At 49.2% G+C, this 19,924-nt stretch overlaps 1 protein-coding gene across 1 annotated transcript in view; it reads right to left on the minus strand.

Annotated features, from left to right (window-relative positions):
• Positions 1-2,489: 2,489 nt before the first annotated feature.
• FGF18 (fibroblast growth factor 18) overlaps positions 2,490-19,924 on the minus strand; it is a 68,326-nt gene continuing 50,891 nt past the window's right edge. Inside the window, exon 5 of the mRNA XM_074551972.1 lies at positions 2,490-8,066. Within this exon, the coding sequence (XP_074408073.1) occupies positions 7,800-8,066 (267 nt within the window). The 3' untranslated portion in view covers positions 2,490-7,799. The remainder of the gene's footprint in view (positions 8,067-19,924) is intronic.

The raw sequence follows: 19,924 nt of genomic DNA on the forward strand, positions 1-19,924 counted from the left end.
TGATTGCCACTGTCACTGTCATGGCAGCTTTAAGATCAGATGGAGTCACACACAGGCAACTCACCCAGACTTTCTCTCTAGGGAGTGCTTCAGGCACTGCCATCAGCTGTGGGTTTCCAAGCAATTGCTCTCCATCACCTCTTTGCCTTCCAGACGAGTTGGGTCTCAGATCCCTGGTTTCAGGTTGCTTCTAGAGAGCCTCCCCATTGCACACCTTGCTTCAGAGCCTCCTCACTGCCCACCTTGCCCCATGGGGATCAGCCCTCCCCACAGAGGCACCCCATGCAGGCTCTCCTGTGGTGCTGTGGTCCCCAGAGCCTGTCCCCAGCCCAAAGACCTTCCCTCTCTGTCCCTGCATCCCCAAGCCAGCTCTGCAAGTCAAGCCCAGGAATCTGGTTCATTAGCTCTTGGCAATGCCACCCCCCAAATGTCATGGCATGCAGGCATCTATGAAAACCAGAGGCCTGGGACATGTGTTTTTATTTGTTTGCATGTGCCAACATTTCCAATGGCTCAGAAATGTGTGCCTGTGAAAGCTGCATGTGTGTTATTCATTTAGGATTATTTTCAGTCCTCATAATAGGAGGCTCATTTTATCCTTTTGAAAGCTCTCGAGCAGAGATGATCACAGCCCGAAAGCCTGCCATGGCTGTGAACAACATCTAAGCTCCACATAGCTGTCTCTCCTTGGAAAATGGTCCCACCAAGGAGTGGAAAGGTTTTCACTTTGTGCTCGTGTCAGATACACACATAAAGAGCAGCTCATTTCTCTAGACTCCTTTGTAAACCCCAGCCAAGATTTTTACATTCTGATTCATGCAAATCCGATCATCTGATCAAAGTAACGTACTACCTCCCAGGAACTCAGGCCCTGCTGGCTGGGCCATGGCCCGTCCCTCACACACCAATGCCTTCCCTCTGCTTCCTGGCCGCTCCCTCCTGCCTCACACACAAATCCCTCTGGCCAGCAGCAGCTCCAGGCCTGTGCCGTGGTCACCTTCCAACTGGCCATGGTGGGCTCTGCTCCTATCCAGCTCCAAACTGGCCACCGCAGGGGCTGCTGACTCTGCACAGCCTCACACGACACTGGGACAACCTTTCTCTGCACCCTCACTGATCCACCCATGCCAGAGTTTCTGGTGGCACCTCTCTCCTGGCTAGTCATAGGGATGTACCCCAAAATGGGCATGTCTCTGAATCCTCAAGCTGCAAAGTTTTGAGGTAAAATTTCTCAATTACAAATTTCTCCCATGATTGCCATGGCTCATTGTATTCACTGGGGACAAAAGCAGGTTCAGAATTTCCTCTTCAGCAGAAAAAAACTGGCCCTTCCAAGACTGGGATTGCACAAGCCACTGCAAACACATTCCAAGGGAGGAAGAAGCCCTCAGCTGGGAAGGGGAACATCATCATCACCTGCAGTGCTTCCCCCAGCTGGGCCACACTGTCCTGCATGCAGGACATCCCTCAGAACACACCGTGAACCTCAGGATGCCTGCGCTGCTTCACCCGGGAGGAAACTCCCATCAGAGGCTTTGCTGCGGTTACGTCTTCTGTTATTCCTGGCCGCTGCGGTTGTTTTTTTCAAAACAAAGGCAGTGTTTTCTATCCTTTAGGCCTGAGCAGACCAATTCATCTCTCTTTAGATGGGTTTGATGTGGCTTGGGAAACTCAACCGGTTGTTTTCCAAGCCCAGCATAACTCAGTTATGCTTCCTGTGGCTCAGCCACGGGTCCTCCAGCCTGGCAGCCACTGGGATGCACAGACAGCTACCCTTTAGTCTGTTCCAAGGCTGGGAATCAGCCCTTGCCCAGGCAGGTGTCAGCCACCTTCATGCTGCACTGGTTGGACTAAACTTTCCACAATTTTCTGAGTAGAAACGAGTCCCACCCACAACAAACAGTCAGGGACTGGTGACTACGAGCCCAGATCTCACAGCTCGGCTTGTCTGTGTCAGTAACCACTAAATTCACAGGTCTTGATGGCCACGGAGCCCCCAGCACGTGCCAGACCCTGCTGAGGGATGGGGACTCTGGAGGATGCTCACAGTGTAGATCTCCTTCAGTTGGCACCTTAACACATGCACTTAAAATGCCACAGGAGAAAGAAAACAGTGTTCTGAGCTTTGCTCCCATCAGCCAGGATTCAGCCTCTTATAAAAGGGGGGGAGGCAGAAGGAGGGTAGCAGGAGTGGGTGGGACAGGGAGAAGGTCTGGGCTCTGCACCCATCCCCATCCATGGGCTCCAGAAAAGGTTCCATCCAGGGCCTCAGTGAGTGGTGAGAGGCAGCATTTGCTAAAGCAACAGAAAACTGCCAAAGGACTGAAGGTTCAGTGGGGGGCTCACATCAGTTTTAACTGACAAATAGGCAGGGGAGACTATTTTACTCATCACATAATTGTTTTTTACCTTTGAAACTTCTATTTCTCTTTTTTTCCCCTATGAAATCACATGTATTTAAAGAAAGTAAATAAATCCTTAATAACAGTGAATTAAATGTCTCTGGTAAACCCAAATCACTCCACTCAGAACTTTGCCTCACTTAAAAAGAAAAAAAGGAAAAGTTTCAGTTTGACCTGGTTTTTCCTCCCTAATTTTTCAGCTCACACTGTTGGAAATAACAGTCTACATAGGTTACATCATTTGTGAGGAATCTCCTCTCATCTGTCTCCAAATGAATAACAACAAACATTCAAAAAATAATTGAAGTTTTATATATATCCCTTGGCCATTCAGGTGGTATGGCTGGCACAAGACATAGGCACTTTAAACAGCTGTTGTGAATCTTAAGTATAAACTTCCACCCTTTGGCACAGCATCAGGAAATTCTGCATAGGAATATACCTGCTCTGCCTCACAGCAGACACAACCCACGGTGTTTAATACCTTGAGAGTGGACAGCAGAGAAAAGCTGTTTTTCCAGGGGACACCCCTGCTTTGTGTGACCCTTTTCCCTCTATTGGATGAGCATGGCTGAGCAGTGCTTGAGGGAATGTACAGACACACACAGAGCTCCTCTTCCTCCTGCAACAGCACATACCTGTGTCGTGTTGCAGAGTAATGCAATGGCCTAAAAAAGCCCAACCACCACTACACACACACACTCCCTATTTCACATACACGTTTCACCTATCCCAACCTTATTTCTCAAAGGCAGGCACGGTAACAACAGTCTGCTGTGGGAGCCAAAGTAACCCATGTTTTCTGTTACCCAACCTGTCCCACTAGAGCTGACTCCAATTGCTCAGTCAGATCTTCCTTGGTGGACAAACTCTTCTAAACAACACAAAGACCAACTTCTCCAGCTGGAGTCTAAAATCATGGCTGAACTCCCATTCCACTGCTTTTGTGAAAATACAGAGACACCAAATTGAGCAGAGAATCAGGGAAAGCTGATAGACATCACCAGGCACATGGTGCAGAACACCACCCCTATGGCTACATGTGTGCCTGTCAAGCCTGGCTTCAAGAGCTGGTCTAGGCTGGTAGTTTGCCTAAGCCAGAGCTAACTTCCACCTTGCCATGTTTCCATAAGCAGGTAAATAAACTGCTGCAAAGACTGAGGCGATGCAGCAGGCAAGGCTGGGCTGAGCTCAGGCCTCACAGCACTTTTAGGGTCCTCCCCAAGCTCTGCTCCGCTCCAACACCTACCCACAGACACACAGGGCTCACAGGCATGAGGACATCCAGCCTGTTCAGATTACGGCTTTAACTCCACAAGCCAGGGACACAGAAATTGGGTCTTCTTGTCCTTTAACTACTAGGGCAGCACCCCTTCCCAAAACTGCATTATTTTGACCTGACTGCTTCCTTCTCCCCTTGTCCCACCTCATGACATTTATTGGAGGATGGATCAGCCATGCTCCCAGAAGCTGTTATAATTACAGCTGCACAGATATCACACATACTGATGTGTAAGAGATGCAGCTGAAGAGATCAGTTTCTATCACAGGTAAGCTACACCTGGGCAGGTGCAGTAGGGCAAGGCTAAATCTGCAAACATGCTCCTGGAAGAGGCTGCCCCACTGCTTCACATCTGTGAAAAGTTCATCCAAACCGTCTGTGTGACCCAGCACCAGGGGGGTGATCCTGAGCTAAAGACTGCAAGGACAGCACAGGGAAACAAGCACAGGTTTCCCATGCCTGTGCTCCCAAGGGATTGTTGCCAAAAGCCAGCTGCTGGCCCAGAGGGACAGATCAGGCTCTGTTGGGCACTTCAGGTCAGAGCCTGCCATGGCACTTGCAGACACAGAACAGAACAACTCTGCAGCTAAGAAGGAAAGACCGCACCAGCTTTGGGGCTCCAGCTGCAGGGATGTGAACTCAGTCACCCACTGACAGCTCTGTGGCAGGGGGCAGGAAGACCAGGGCAGCTTGGCAGGGGGTTGGAAGGCACCTTCCAAAGGCACAGGGACCAGGACACTCTTTGTCCTCTTGGCCAGTGGTAAGCCGCAGGCAGAGCACAGCACCACCATGGTCGGTTGTGGGGTGGAGGGTTTGCCCTGCCTGGACCAGACACTGGGCCTAGCTGAGTTGTGATCACTGACCCTTCACCCTCACAGGGACAGCACAAGAGATCCAGCACCCAGAAGGTTTCATCAAATGGCTCTGGTTCGCTCAACATGCTCAAAAAGCTTGTATCCACAAAGTTCCCTCCTGGGCTCAGTGGCTCCTGTGCCCAACAAAGCCAGCCTGGCATCAGCAGCCCGTGCCTCTCTCTGATCTCAGCTATCAAAACAGTGTGACTAATCCAGCAGTGTTTCTGAGGCAGTATCTCCAATACACTTGTATTAATGCCAGTTAAGCAGAGTACTGGTTAAAGTGTGACCGCTCAGAGCTCCATGCACATTAATGCCATCACAGAGTGTTACGTCCCTCGCTCTTGAGGCGAATCCCAGAATAGCAATTAAATCCTCATTAACAATCTTCAATTATAAAGTAAATCAAATGCAAAGCCTCCATGGGAAATCTCAGCTCATATTCAGGGTGACTGAAGATTTTATGAAAGGACAAAATTAGGTTAAACACCACAGACAAGCTACTTTCTCTGCTCTGGATGTCAAAAAGGGACCTGTCCAGCAGGGCTGCTGACAGTCACCTCTAACCAGCTCCTAGCCCGACCCCTGAGCACAGCCCAGGCAGGAGTAGCATGTACCCCACGCACAGGGCTGTCCCTCACTGGGCATAGGATGGATTCCTCCTATTCCTCTTCAGTCTTTGAATGTCTCCTACCCAGAGAACCCTTCTGTCCAACATGAAGGTCCTCTGAAGGGGAATTCTCATCTTTGCCCCTGCTTTTGTTGTTAATAAAGCCTGAAAGCAGATGTTCAAATACAAACGCTTAATGAGCACCATCAGCCAACAAATCCCTCCAGCATCATCTAATCCAGGTGAGCATCAATCTCCTCACCACACTGCCTTTCTGCATCCTGAGGAACCTGTCCCACTGCTGTCCAGGAAATACTCCTGTAAAGCGATGACATGAGAGGCAGAGGCCCCAGTTGTATGCCAGTTGTATGACCCCTCACTCCCATGTGCCAATTTCCCATTGTGGGACGGGGAGCAGATCCTCCCTGGTTGCTCCTAGCCTCATCTGGAAGAGGAGATCCCTTCTGCCCACACTGCTCCAGCCTTTACTGCCCCCACCCCTTTGAATTTCTCCAGGAGCAAATAAACCCTGTTGTTCTAACAGTGAAACCAACGGGGCCATGGCAACATTTCAAGGAGAAGAAAGGCACCCATAAAACCTTTCTCACTCTGGAAATCGACTGGGTGTCTTCTCTTGGAGGTACTAACACAGCAAATCTCCAGTTGCTCCCAGTCCTCCACCCCAGCACTCCTCTGAACTTTCCCCAAATCCTTCCCACATGAATCAATCTGGAGACAAAGCTGGCAAAGCCTTCCAGCCCCCACCAACCAATTCCACCCTTGGGTCCCGCTCCTGTGCTTGTCTCCAGGTGCCCCAGGAGAGCAGCTCCCAGTAATGCCCTGGGACAGGGCCTGTTGAGTGACCTCCCATGCCCAGCAGGCGTGAGGCATCACCTGCACAGCTGCCCAGCTCCTCCTGGAGCAGCGTGGAGTGACCCTGCTTAGCACTGCTCATTTTTCTTCAGGCTTGCAAGGTTTGGAGATTGGTTCAGATAAGCATCCTCAAGCTTGCATGCTTATCTGCCCCATCTCCCAAACAGCTTTGATCTGCAGGATTTGGCTGCAGCTCTCAAAGTTATCTTGGGAAAGCTTGTTCTGGGGAGAGTCATTCTCCTGATTAACAAGAAAATCTTTCTTAGTGGCTTTGAGCATTTCCAGCCCTGGCTGTACCCAGGGAATGTAGCCATGTCTGCAGACAGAGAGAAGGAAAAGCCAAGCAAGCTTCTCCTTAAAACTCCACTGGGGCTCCCTCAGCATTCCAGCTAAAATCTGAGGTCAGATATTTCATCTTGCTTCTTTTTGTCATTTTCAGTTTGTGGGGCACTTTACATCATCCATATCCTGTGCAAAATTCCTGGAAGGAAAGCTGGCTGGACTGACCAAGGAAACAAGTTCCTGGATGAGCTAGGTGAACCATGCAGGACAAGGAAGAGGGATTTATCTGGCTGAGGGCAAGTTTTAAAAGGCACAATTTTGAATTAAACAGCTGAAAGCAAGAGCCCCTCTAAAAGCTCTAATGAAGGAACCACAAGCCACACGTAAGTATGTGTTAATGCAGTCAGATACTCATTTTCCAGTTTACTTTCTGCTTGGCCACAGCTTTAGGAAATATTCCTTGGACTGCAAGGTATCAAATGTGCCGCTCTTGAAAAACACTGGCATGGATTCCCTCACACTCAGCCCACCACCATCATTCCACTGAGACCCTTCCTTGTGGCAACAACCAGGGAGGAAGAGGAAGATGGTATTAAGGAACAGGAGGAACTACAGAATCAGCAATGAAGTTTATAGTGGGGAAACTGCCCCGAACATTTCCTGCCAGCCTCGCATAAAGGATAAATATGCATTTAAAAAACACTACTCAGGGAGGGGAAAGAAGTGTGAACAGCAAAAATATGTACGTATGTTTTAAATAATTTTTTTTAATTGTTGAGGCAGTAATACTTGGTTCATGGAACTGCAATATACAGAGAGGTGAAATAAATAGCTTATATATATATAATATATATAATATAGCTGGTTTTAAAATATTCCCTTATCATTGGTGTACTAGGTCATCTTGTAGTCACTTGAATGTAGTTAGCAGCATTCTCCAGAAGTGAGCGGGATGCAGGATCACGGAGCCGTGACTCCCAGTGTCGTCAGGAGGGTACAGAGGGTCGGTGCGCCGAGAGCTCCGCGGGCCCGGCCCCGCAGCCGCCGCCTGGCCTGGCGGGCGGGCAGGCAATAAATACATTACTGCAACCGGCACTTGGCGGGGCAGGGTCTCAGTAACTTTGGGAAAGAACTTGGGTTTTCTTTGGTTTTATTTCTTTATTTTTAATAATTTTTTTTTTCCCTCTGGGGATATGCTTGAGAAGTTGTCCTTTCCAAAAAAAAAGCAAAAGAAGCACCTGTGTGTCATCAACAACAAGAAGTCAATTTAAATAGAGCAGTTAATTTCATTTTTCAAGTCACAATAAATCCCGAACAGCTTTCCCCAGCATTTGCCATCTAGTCTTTTATTAATTTTTTTTATTTTTATTTTTTTTAAACACAATGTACAAAAATAGAGCTTCTTCCTTATTTTTAATGTAAAAATATTCCTCTGGTGCAGTTTTTTTTTTTTTTTTCTTTTTGTGGTTTCTTATTGTGACACTATTTTTGTCTGTTTAGCTGGGGTTGGTGGGTCGTATTCTCTTAGTCCTCTTGGTGACTGTTGTGTACTTGAAAGGTTTCTGTATCTCCATTTGCCCCTTTGGGTATCTCTTCATAAAGTGTACATCTTGCTGATTTTCCCGGGTCTTGGGCCCTTTCCGTGGCCTCCCTTTTTTGGTGAATCCAACATACCAGCCTGAATATTTTGCAGACATCAGTGCCGTGTAGTTGTTTTCTAGGACTTTTTCAATGAAGACACACTCCTTACTGGTGCCATCAGGCTGAAAAAGGAAAAAAAAAAAAAGAAAGAAAAAATAAATAATCCAAATGCAAGCTCAGTGACCAAAACCCAATTTGGCATAAATAAAATCATCACATCTGGACCTCTTTTTTGGTTCAAACATTCTTAATAAGAGCCATAACAAGCATCAGCTAAAATAGATTTTTTTTTTAAAGCATGAAAGCGTGAGGTCATAATTTCCTTTTTTTAAATGCTCTTATCCAAGGGGAGAAAACTTTTTCAAAGACAACAGTTAAGTTTATCCAGTCCAGTGCCTTCAACTGCAAGCAAAGCAAGACATCCAGCTTTGCTTTCTTCCCTTAGGGAGAGAGGATGAATTGAATTCGTGCCAGGGAAACATCATACTTAGTCAGAAAAAAACCAAACCCCAGAATCTCACATGGCCCAAACAACAGTGTTTCCCCTTCTACCCCTCACTCCTGAAATACCTCATGGGCTTTCACCCCCAACTACTCAAATCCCACTAAAATTATGACAAGCTTCAGTCTAAGCCTCCACAGCAGTTTTAAAACTCTCCTCCATGTGATCCCAGGGCAACCCCTGGCACATGGACCACACATGGTGCTCCAGGGCTGCTGGAGCCACTGGGGTCCCCAGCACCACTCCAGTGCCTGGGACCCTGGAGAGCCCTGAAGCCAAACTGGGCTCAGCTCAGCCTGGAGATCCTACCAGACCCAGAACTGGGCTTTGAACATGGCAGAACAAGGATCTCTGCATTCAGGATTCTCACCCAGCACAGGCAGCACTGGAGGGAGTGACAGCATCACACAACTGCATCTTCAAGTCCTTGAGCATAAAGGAAATTCTTCTCAACCATAACCTTCTGCCAAAAAACATTTTGCCCTTTAAGTGCTGAGTCACTGGAACTGTACTTAGAATGTCACATGATTTGATTTATGCATCAGAAGATACTCAGGAGTAGATACAGGATAAGTAGATATAAACCATCACACAGGACTTCATTTAAAGCTCAGCACACTCAAAGGAAGGATTTCCATCATAGCCCAATGCAGCTTCCCACTGATATCAGATGAGTTTTTTGGACCTGCAGGCCTACATATACTACTATGAAACCCTGCCCACCAAACTAAACACTTTACCCATCATATCCTGGGGGAGCAGGGAAGCTGCAGCAGCGTGAGCTGCTCAGCCCCCAGCCCCTGCTTGGGCCCCTCTGGGCACAAGGCTGGGGTGAGCAGCCAAACCCTGCATGGTCACCATCCTTCCCCCAAGGACAGCTCAGCCTGCCCTTCCAGTCAGCCATCCTGAAATGTGCTGCACAATCCCTGTGGAGTTTGCTGCAGTTTGTGGAAGGGCAGGGAATCATGGAGCAGGAGGGAACCCCTCCAGGCCATGCCGCACAGGCTTCCCTGCACCCCTGAGCCCCAAACACACACGACAGGGGAACCATCAGGCACAGAACAAGGAGGCAGCAACAGAGGAAAGCCAGGATGGCTGGTCATCACCAGCCCCCAGAGCCAGCCATTCCTCCAGGACTCCATGCCTTCAGCAGAGCTTTGGGTCCATCTGTGTGACAGAAGGTGATGTTTGCTATGAAGTCAGCACCTCGAGGCTTTCGGCACCAGGGAAGGTCTCATTAAGAGGGCAAATTCTGGCAACTCTTCCAACAGATCTAATCCAGGGCCTGCAGAGGGGCTCTGCCTTAGGACCAGCAGTCTCCATCCAGGACAGGCACAAAGGTCCTCATTTTACCATCCCCAACTGGAAGCTCACAAACGCTTTAATGAACAGCAGAACTGGGCAAAGCTCAGTGATTCCAGTTCCTGGGGGTGTCATTCTACAAGTCCTGGGTTTGATCAAAGCCACATGAGTGGCAAAGGGGGAAATCAATCAACACCACAGGGTTCCACCAGAATTCAATGGGAAGCCATAAAACCAGCTCCAGGTTTCTCAGGGCCCAGCCCACTACAAACCCTTCCCCAGTGAGTGGAGAATTTTTAAACAATACCATGGCTGGGATTCAAATCCACCCAAAGCCAGGTGCCTATGAACCGACCGGATCCGTACCGCAGGTAATTGGAAGGGTTGTTCCCCCCATGCTCGTGGGAAGGGACTGGATTTGAGCCCTGACCCTGTTGCTAGGAGAATTAAGGGTTTTTCATGCAATTTGGGAGGGTTCTGCTTCTACTGCAATGTCAGTTTTTCACGGAAAATGAAGACTGGAATGAAAAGAAAACATGTGTGTAGGAGGGGGGAACTTATTCTATTAATAACAAAAAAGTATTTACTTATACCTTCAAATTTGCCGACAGAGCCTAAGACGGAGACAGGAGGTGGAGGAATAACAAGGTGCAACTTCAGGCCAACCTCAGGGCTAATTTGAAGTAAACAAGGTGCATGAGATAAAATAACTTCGTTCTGGAAGAGGAAGAGCTAAATGGTTTGATAACATGAAATTACAGCAGCATTTACAAGTACCTAGAGATAAATCAGGATAAGGACCTCACTTCCCCAAACAGAGCATTCCTGTATGTGCTAAGACACGTCACAGACACACAAATGATTTTCAAATACTGACAAGATAATTTTACAGTTTCTTTTATAATCCCCAACAGGATAAATCATTCACACAAGTTACCTACACCATGAAGAACTGTACTCACAGCAATCTATTAGGGGAAAAATCAATTTGTGAGGGTTTTCAGTAATTTTTAAGCATCAGGTGCCCAACATTTAAAATTTAATCAGTTTCCTACTTGAGCCATAGCAAAACATTTCTTGGGTGTTTGGGGGTCGGTCAGCCATCCCCTCACTCCTCCAAAGAGAGGGGGGTGCAAGAGAAAAGGGAGACAGCTTTAGCCAAGCATCACTCTCTGGTCCAGCCACAGGCTCACCCTTCCCCAGGAGCTCCTGGTGCAACCGACCCAGGGCTGCACCCTCTGTCACCAACGCAGCTGGGAGCTGCTGCCAAGCCACATTTCATACACACAGGGATGGGCCATGCAGAGCCCTCACTCTCCAAAACACAGAGCTTTGTGTTTTCAACTGATTCTTGACAGTAAAGAAATTCTTGAAAGTCTCAGAGCTGCACAGGGGCTGTCTGGCCCAGTGTAATGGCCTGGCCATGGGACAGAGGAAGTCCCACAGCCAGCCCCACATCCCTGTCCCCTCCACAGCAGGAATGAGGGCTTCCTGTGCCCCTCATGTGCCCCACTGGCTGCTCCTGCCTTTTGGCCTCATCATCCCACTGGCAGCAGCTCCATCCATGCTCAGAGCAGGACACAGCAGAGGCACAACCCTGCTCCTGCAAAGGCTCTCTGCAAGTCAGACGCCAAATTGTTGGGGTTGGCCAAGGGGCTGCTGCCTGGCCATGCAACAAGGCTGTGCCACCTGGCAGGTCAGTTCTTTGCAAAGAAATCATTCAGAGCATGTTTTTGTTTAAACACAGTCCAATAACTTTGGGAAGATGTGGTATCTGTTAGCCAAATTTCTGATAAAATGCCTGATCTAAATGCCACCTTCCAGGGAAAGCTCTGGGGCGTGGCCCAAGTCTGTGCAGAGCGAGGGGAAAGCGCAGCCTGAGCAGCGCCCAGGGCTGGCTCCAGCAGAGCATCTCCTGAACAGGCCTGGGGAGCAGCCCCGCTGGCACTGGGGCAGTGCCCAGCACAGGCAGGGAGCTGGGTGGTGCCAGGGTTTGTGAAGGGCAGGGTTGCAGCAGCGGCAGCCCGGGCTCACCCTGCACTGAGGGGTTCGAGGAGGGTTTCTCATCGTGAGCCCGCTCCAGCCACCGAGGAGCAGCCCCGGATTGTTTGTGCAGAGCATTTGGTGAGGGGCTCTCCAGTCTTAAACGTGAAACATGTTCAACTGACACTAAAGCAGAATTAAGTGCCAAAGCATTTGCTGCTTCTACAATTACACTCCGGAGCGCTTTGGTGCTCCTGCTCTCCTTTTATGACCCAACTTGGTCTTATTGTAGTTTGGCTTTCTCGTTTTAAGTTCTCCAAATGGAAAGGATCAAAGAGCTCTTTGTTGTCGTGGCAGGAGAGCTCCTCGGAGCGAGGCATTCCTGCCACGAACAGCTTGCGGCTCAGGGGGGATTCGCGGCCGCTCTGTGCCACCAGCCCGAGCCAAAGCATCAGCAGGTGCAGCCCCCGCGCTCCCCGCAGCCAGCCCAGCCACCTGAGCAGCTCTGGGTGGCACACGGGGCCGGGAAAGGTTTTCTCATTTACGTTTCACAAATCTGGCACCGGGAAATCCAAACTTCCCTCGGCTCTCACAGCAACAATGAGCTGCGGCAGCAGCTGGGGTAACAGCGAGGAGCGGGGAGAGAAGCCTCCAGAACGGAGAAGTTTCTCTGTTTGCAAAGATCGGAGTTAGCTAAGCTTAGGTTAAAACACTTCCTCTCCTCAAGTGCTGCTGTATTTAGGAGCTGTCTGGGTGAGCGACTGGTAATGTGCTGCAAATAACAAAAAAACCCAACCACCACCAAACGCGTCCGTGACATCCCAGAAATGCCGGCTTGGCACAGGGCACAGCGAGTCTCAGCACTCCAAGTGAGAGGGGGCTGAGGCTCTGGTTTAATTATCACCTTTTCGGCAGCTCAGCCCCCAGGCTCGAAGTCAAACTGTGGTGACACCAGCCCTCCGTACAATGGAGAGCATCTCCCTCTGCGAGGGAAGCAAGACCCCGCCTCCCAAAAATCCTGGAGTAGGGAAAGCTACCACCCAAGCAAAAGGTTTCCAAGAGGTTCACACATCCAGGCTTTTACAAGGAAAACCGCTGAAAAGGGACCCTTCCTGCACCCATCCTTCTCTCTCCCTCCAAACACAGGCACACAGAGGGGGCTCCCAAGCCCTGGTACCCCACTGTGCTGGTTTTCATGCCACCCCCAGGTGTGAGGCACACCCACTGAGCTCAGCAATCATTTCAAAGGGCTGCTGAAGTCCCCTCGGACAATGACACTGTTAGATTCACCCACTGCATCACACGGACGAAATCCCATCTTGTGTCTCCTAAATTTCACAGCAGTGACAGCAGAGAAGGCTTGGGTTTCTAGGAGCAGCACGGCTCAGCACTCCCCGTGAGCTGCTCCTGAAGGATGCCCAGCTGAGGAGCCAGGGCTGGTGCCCCAAACACCACTGATAACCCCTGGCAGCCAGAGAGCTGATCCCCCAGCAGTGCCCAGAGACAGGAGGCTTTCAAGAAGTTCCATCTCTGCAGTTTTGCACAAGCTCAGCTCAAAGCCAGAGGGCCAGTGCTTGGAGCCTCCTCTAGACTTGCTCCACATGACTTGGAAAATCCCAAGTGGAAGGAGGCAATACAGGAGCAGGGTTACTGTCACAGCTTTTAGCACTGCCCCTCTCTCCCTTGACACACACACACCCCTTCTAAAGGCAGGTCAGAAAACACGATGGGGAGGTGAGCACAGCCCTGCCAGAGCCCACAGTTCCACAGTTCTGGGGTGGCAGAACCTGCTCACTCACAGCAGTGAGCCTGAGTGCTCAGCCATCCCCTGCACTTTATGTCATTATCAGGACAGATCCATCAGCATCATCCTGATGCTCAGCATCTTGGATTTATGACAAAGCATCCTGACCACAGAGACACCTCTTGACCCAAATGCACATTCCTGCTCCTAGAGCAGGCTGTAAATCAGGGAAGCTGCATCCATAACTGCCAAGAGCCACTCAGCCTCATGCGCGTTTCCTCCAGCTTTCTGCCCTCTGAACCTGCACAATCCTCCGAGGAAAATACTTAGGAGTCATGATGGGCAGTTCAATAAAAGTGTCTGCCAGCACAGCAGAGAGGTTAATTATGTATACAGGACATCTAAGTGCATTCACGAGGCAGGGAAGTAACACAAAACCTCGCGGAGGAGATGCTCCGTGGAGGGCACATCTCCCTCCAGAGGCCCCGTTCCAAAGCAGCCCGGCCCATGTTTGCCCCCAGCTGCCCCCATGTGCTGGGAACACCCCATCCCTCCCCAAAACAGGCAAAAATGGGCATGGTCCTGAATGTGTGGGTCAGGACATGCAGGCTTGGCAGAGCCCTGTGCCTGTCTGTGCCAGACACAAGCTGCAGGAACCGAGGAAGGAAGAGAATAGTTTAAAATTTTTCTTTCCTTCCACCTTCCCTTCCAAAATTCCCTTTTTCTAACTAAGTTCAGTAACCCCCACCTTGCCCTGGGAGAGCTCTCTGTCACAGGATGAACTGGAGGACACAGATGAAGGGAAGCTCTGTAGGCTGGACCAGGCAAGGCTGGGGTTACACCAGGACAGGCCTCCTCACCTGCTCCTTCCGCCACTGCCACAGCTCCTGCCAATACTGCAGCAGGGTGGCCACAGCCTGAATCAGGGCAAACCAGGGGGCTTCACCTGGAAAGATGCACATTTCCTTGACAGACATTCGTAACTGCATCTCACAGAGCTGCATGTACTTAATGAGGAGAAGTATCAACTGCTTTTTAAATGAACTTTATTAAACCAAGAGAAAATGTAGGAAACTCAAAGCTGCAGGTTCCCTGGAGCAGGAAGCTGTTGCTCTTCAGGAGGTGTGAATCCCCAGGCAGGTTTCAGATGTGATATCTGAGCAGATCTATGGCATCTCCTGTTATCTGCACCCACCAGGTCCAGTTCCATGGGAGCTGGGAGGGCCTGCACGTGGTAAGGGATGGGAAGGTGTTTTTACCCCTCTGTACAAAGCACAAGCTGCTGCTGAAGGGCTCTGCTGAGCTTTGCTGGGAGCTCTTTTCCAGCAATCATTTCCAGCCTCCACAGGCCAGTCCTGAACTTTCTATAAAAGCCATCTAAGAGCAGCAGTATATTTCATGTAGGCTTCAATTCAATATATAATTGTAGCAAGGTGGGGGTCATTCTTCTCTCTGGGGACAAGTGACAGGATGAGAGGACAGAGACTCAGGCCTGGGGGAGATCCAGGCTGGGCATCAGGCATGATTTGTTCAACATGGGAAGGGGCTGCCCATGGAGGTAGAGTCCCCAACCCTGGAGGTACCAAAGGAAGGCCTGGAGGGGCTCTGGGCTGGAGACAAAGTGGGCACCAGGCACAGCTTGGACTCAGTGGTCTGGGAGGGCTTCTCCAACCTCAGTGATTCTGTGATACAGAGAGTTGTGTTACTGCAGGAAATGTTTTCTTAAAAATTTGTTTAAAACCCTGGTGTAGATGATGAGTGGAGCAGGATAACAAGACTAGAAGAGTTGCTGACCTCATAGCAAGTTGTGTTTGTCCCAGATTTATTCACATTAAACAAACATGCACACTTACTGTGAGTTATCATTTCAAACAAATGCAATTTCATCCAGCCAAGATTCCAGTAGTGACACCACTTTCCATGGAGCAAGCTTAAATGGGAGGAATTTAGAACCAGAAAGGTCATTGTTTGTATGCAGGATGGCATTAGCTCTCTTCATGTCAAGTCATATTACTAAGAAAAGAGAGAAATCCATCATCAAATCAAGTGCCATCCATAAAAAATTATCATCCAGATTTGTTCCAGCCTGTGAGTGACCAACTTCCATCCCTATGCAAAAAATGCAAGGCTTGAGACTTGTCCTCCCTAGGGAAAACTTCACATCTTTGGGTACCCAAAAGATAAGGCAAGAGAATCTCAAGAACAACAATGTATTTAAGCAGAATCTACTTTTCTGGGACCTTAAATATAGTTCTGTAACTGACATATCAAATAGACTCTCTTTTGCTACTGTTAGAGCACAGGTTTTATTCTCCACCGCAAAAATAGCCTCTGTCTTCTCACCTCCTCTCCAAAACCAAACTGCAAGCCAAGGAGAAACAGTCCTTGAGGAGCAGGAGTGCCCTGAAGGTGATCTCAGCTGCACCCATTTGAGAGAGACAAGGCTGCACTGCTTCCTTCCTTCCTGCAGTTAAATACATCCATGTATTTGCTAAGTAGTGCTTAGAAGAAACATCACCCTCAGCTTAAGAGATGCTCAAGACCAACAAAAAATTGCACTTAGGAGATGAAATGCCGTGAGGAAAGCATTTAAATCCAACTTGGTAACTGTCAGCACAAGATGCATTCAGCAGCACCCTCTCCACCCAGACAAGACAAGGCATGACCAGGGCTCAGGGATCCCCATCAGTAATTTTAATTAACATTAAACCTTAGGGAACTGAAATAGTCCACCAGGACACACAGCTGCAGCCACCACAAAACAGGGGACAGGAGGTCAGCAGCTTTATGGTGACACTTGCTTCCTGAGGACAGCAAGGATTAAATTAAATTATCACACAGCTTTCAAGAAGATGGTTTTCTTCCCTGGAAGGGCATGGACACCTTCCAGCCATGGGATAAGGAAACCATTCAGAGGTCAAGCTTACAAGCTTGGGCTGCAAGTGAACCTTGACTTTGCAAAGCTTAGTCTGAGCGAGAGCTGGGACTTCTTAGAAATATCCAAAGGAAACATGACATTTCCTAAAGAGGAAACACAGTAAACCTGTAAATGTGTTACACAGCTCTCTGGTGCCCTGACACAGCCAGGACACACAGTGCTCACGTCCCCAGCAGAGTACCTGCGAGTCCTTATCATAAAAATAATACTATGAAGAATGTTTATTTTTTTTTTAATAAAAGGACCGTTTGCTTTATTTCAGAGCAAACACTTGAAGAATTACGGCTGTGCTGAGAAGCTTAACTGGAGATGTTCAGATATAGATAAAAGCAGTTTTGGGCACCCAAACTGCCCCCCCAGCACTGGAGGTGAGGCTGCCCCAGCCCAGAGCAGAGCGGGACAATCCCTCCCTTGCCCCTGGTGTCCCCAGGACAGGGATGTCCCTCCTGGTTCCAGAGCACTGCTGACTCAGATCCAACTGGCCATGGACCAGGACCCTCAGGTCCCTTCTTGCAGCTCATCTCCAGCTTCTCAATGAAGTTTGGAGTCTGAAAATGGAGGAGGGTGGTTTAGCTTCCACTTCCACTTTTAATTTCATGAGACTCTCAGCTTCTAAATTTTCAGAAAAATAATTCTTTTTTTTTTCCACAGGTTGCAGGGAAAAAAGCCTGATCAGGTAAATGCAGAAGATTCTGATGGCCCAACCGAAATAAAAGTGGTTTTGTCATCTCATTGTTTTTAAGACCTTTGCAGTCCTGCAGGCTCTGATTCCAGATTTTTGGACACTTGAGACAATTCCGGATGAGGTCTCCCTGTCCTAAGTATGGCAATGTCCAAAGCTGCTTGGCTTCAGGGTCCAGTGCATGTGTTTATTTAGATGACTTAAACTAAAAAAAAACCTCACAGGAGAGTGAAGACCCAGACTGCAGTTCCAAACGAGATCTGATCCCCAGCAAAAGCCATGTCAAGTTCTGCTTTTGCATGAGATGCCAAGTTGGAATGGTTTATGGCTGAGCATGTCACAGAGAGATCCACAAAACACGTGCTATTAAACCTGACACCCCACCAATTCTGCTCATGTTTATGTTGCAAATTCAGCATTCAAAAATGTAAGGTTTTACAAGCCCCTTTCAAGCAACCCGAATACTGAGCAACTCCTGGAAAAATCCTGGATAAGCATCAAACTCCAGTGAAACTTAGAGTTCTGCCCCAAATCCAAGATGCAGTTAGGTGTGGTTTTAAATATACAAGCTGAGGAGGGCAAACACCTCATGTACTGCACCAGAGTTCCAAACTGCAACCCCGGGGTGCCCCTGCCCTCTCCACACACCTCCTGGCACCTTTACAGCACCCCTGGCTGCCAGGATGGCCCTGGCACGGCAGGCACAGGAGCACTGGCACCCAGATGTCACACAGGACTGGGGCATGTGGAGGGCACTGGGCTCAGGGCTCATCCTGGAGTGTCCTCACCTCAGCCCCCGGCCCTGCAGTGAGGAACTGCTTCTCCACCAGCAGCTTTTCAAAGACAGCTTTTCAAGAAAGCTTAACCTCACTCCCAGCCAAAGCCAACTGATGAAAACCTGCTCCAGGTACAGCAGAAAGGCTTTGGAGGATCCTGGGGTGTCTCCCACCCAGGTGAGTCTCCTTCCCTACACAGGGAGGCTCCTGCTGAAGCCTCCACAGCTCCTTCTGCCATGGGGCTAGAGGGTTTCAGGGGCCAAGAGCACATTTACAGGCCACAGTGGGCACCTTCAGTCTTTGATGCTGTCAAGAGTTTTTTAGCCAACTTTCCTGACTAAACACACACATGCCTCAAGAAAACCCCTATTTTAAAGCTGTAATGTAAACAACTCCAAATTATTACTATCCCCTAAAGGCTACTGCTGGCAGGCATCAGTGATAAAGCTCTGCCAGAGCAGTCTGGCATCTAGCAACAATTTGTTTGTTGTCCTGCAAAAATACAGAGAGCCTTGCCATATGGTATTAGCAACTTTCTGGTAACATTAAGAAATATATTGGCTTGGAAAGCAGTTATCACACCAGCAGAAATGCTGTGTCTGAGAGGCAGGTCTCTGCTGTGAGTGGCACCAGCACAGTGGTGCGGGCCAGGCTGGGAGAGGCACTGGTGGCCAGCCTGGCCGTGCCACCTCCTGTCCCCTGTGCCAATGGCGTGGCCCTGGCACAGCCAGGCTTTGGCTGGCACAGCTTTTGTTCAGGAGCTGGGCTGTGCCTGGGGCCAAAGCTCAACACTGCGGTGCTGGGAGGGCCCCAGTGCTGCAGACGTGGTGCCAGGGACACATCCCCAGGAGGCACCCAAAGGATCTGTCACCGGTCTGAAGCTCTGCCTCAGCCACACAGCTGCCCACAGCCTCCTACCCTTCACCAAACAGCTTTTGCCCCTGCTCACATTCAGCTCAGAGAATGGAGGAATAAAATCAAACCCATTAAAATGCTTTTACAAAAATAATGCCCCTATATGCCCCCAATACTACCATGATTTTGGGAGTGTGTGGACACCAGATCACTGAGGATCTTTGAGAGAAGGTGGGAGTGTGAAGAACCCTCCCCACAGATACCTGCTGCAGCCTGAGCACCAGCATTGACCAGACTGCCTCATCCCTCAGGGGGTGTCAGGGAACTTCACTGGAGGCAGTGCTGGGCTCAGGAGATGCTCTGCTCTGCTCCCCATGCAGCAGCCACCCACCCTGGCTGTGCCCAAAAGAAAGGCAGGCTCTGTCCATCCTTTGGTGCTTCAGGCTTCACACAGACCCCTGACTGCAAATGTTCCCCTGGCAGAGGATGGCACAGGGCAGGGAAAGGCAATCTCTGCAGCATCCTGCAGTTCTAGGGAGCTGGATGTGTGTAAGGACAGGCTCAGCAAGAGCAGCTGGAGCCCAGCTCAGGTAAGAGCCATCTGCTCAGCCCAAGCTGCTCCTCACTCTGGGAGACTTCAGTGACTTACCCTTGCCAGCCTTCAGCAAACACAAACCATCTCAGTGCAAATGCATGAGATAAGAGAAGCTGAGGCAGAGAGAGAAAACACAGAAGGACTCCCCAGGAGAACCAGTTAGAAGCTCAAGAGCACCTCCAAAGAGACCATCAGCTCCTCTTTGCCTCTAACAGTGAATTACTGCCAATATTCAGAGTTGTTGTGTTCTAGATGACTTGTCACAAGTGGACAAGTCACATTGTGCCTCTCCTTTGAAGAAGAACTGCACCTCTGAGTCCTCTTCCCCTTGTGTTTGTAAAAATCCTGATATAAATAAACAGGTTTAGTAATTTTTTTTTAAAGACAAAAAAGTTTCTCAGAAAAGCAGCTGGCGTTCTTGTTCTGAATTTTCATATTTTCATCTCTCTCCTGATTCCACCATAGTGTGATTCCACCATAAAGCCTGGAGAAGAGAGGGCTCTAGGAAGAACTTATTGCAGCCTTTCAGTATTTAAAAAAGGTGAAAAAAAACAGGGACAAACCTTTTAGCAGGACCTGTTGCAGTAGAACAGGGAATAATGG

This window comes from Zonotrichia albicollis, chromosome 15 (genome assembly GCF_047830755.1).
Source record: "Zonotrichia albicollis isolate bZonAlb1 chromosome 15, bZonAlb1.hap1, whole genome shotgun sequence".
Taxonomy (NCBI): Eukaryota; Metazoa; Chordata; class Aves; order Passeriformes; family Passerellidae; genus Zonotrichia; species Zonotrichia albicollis.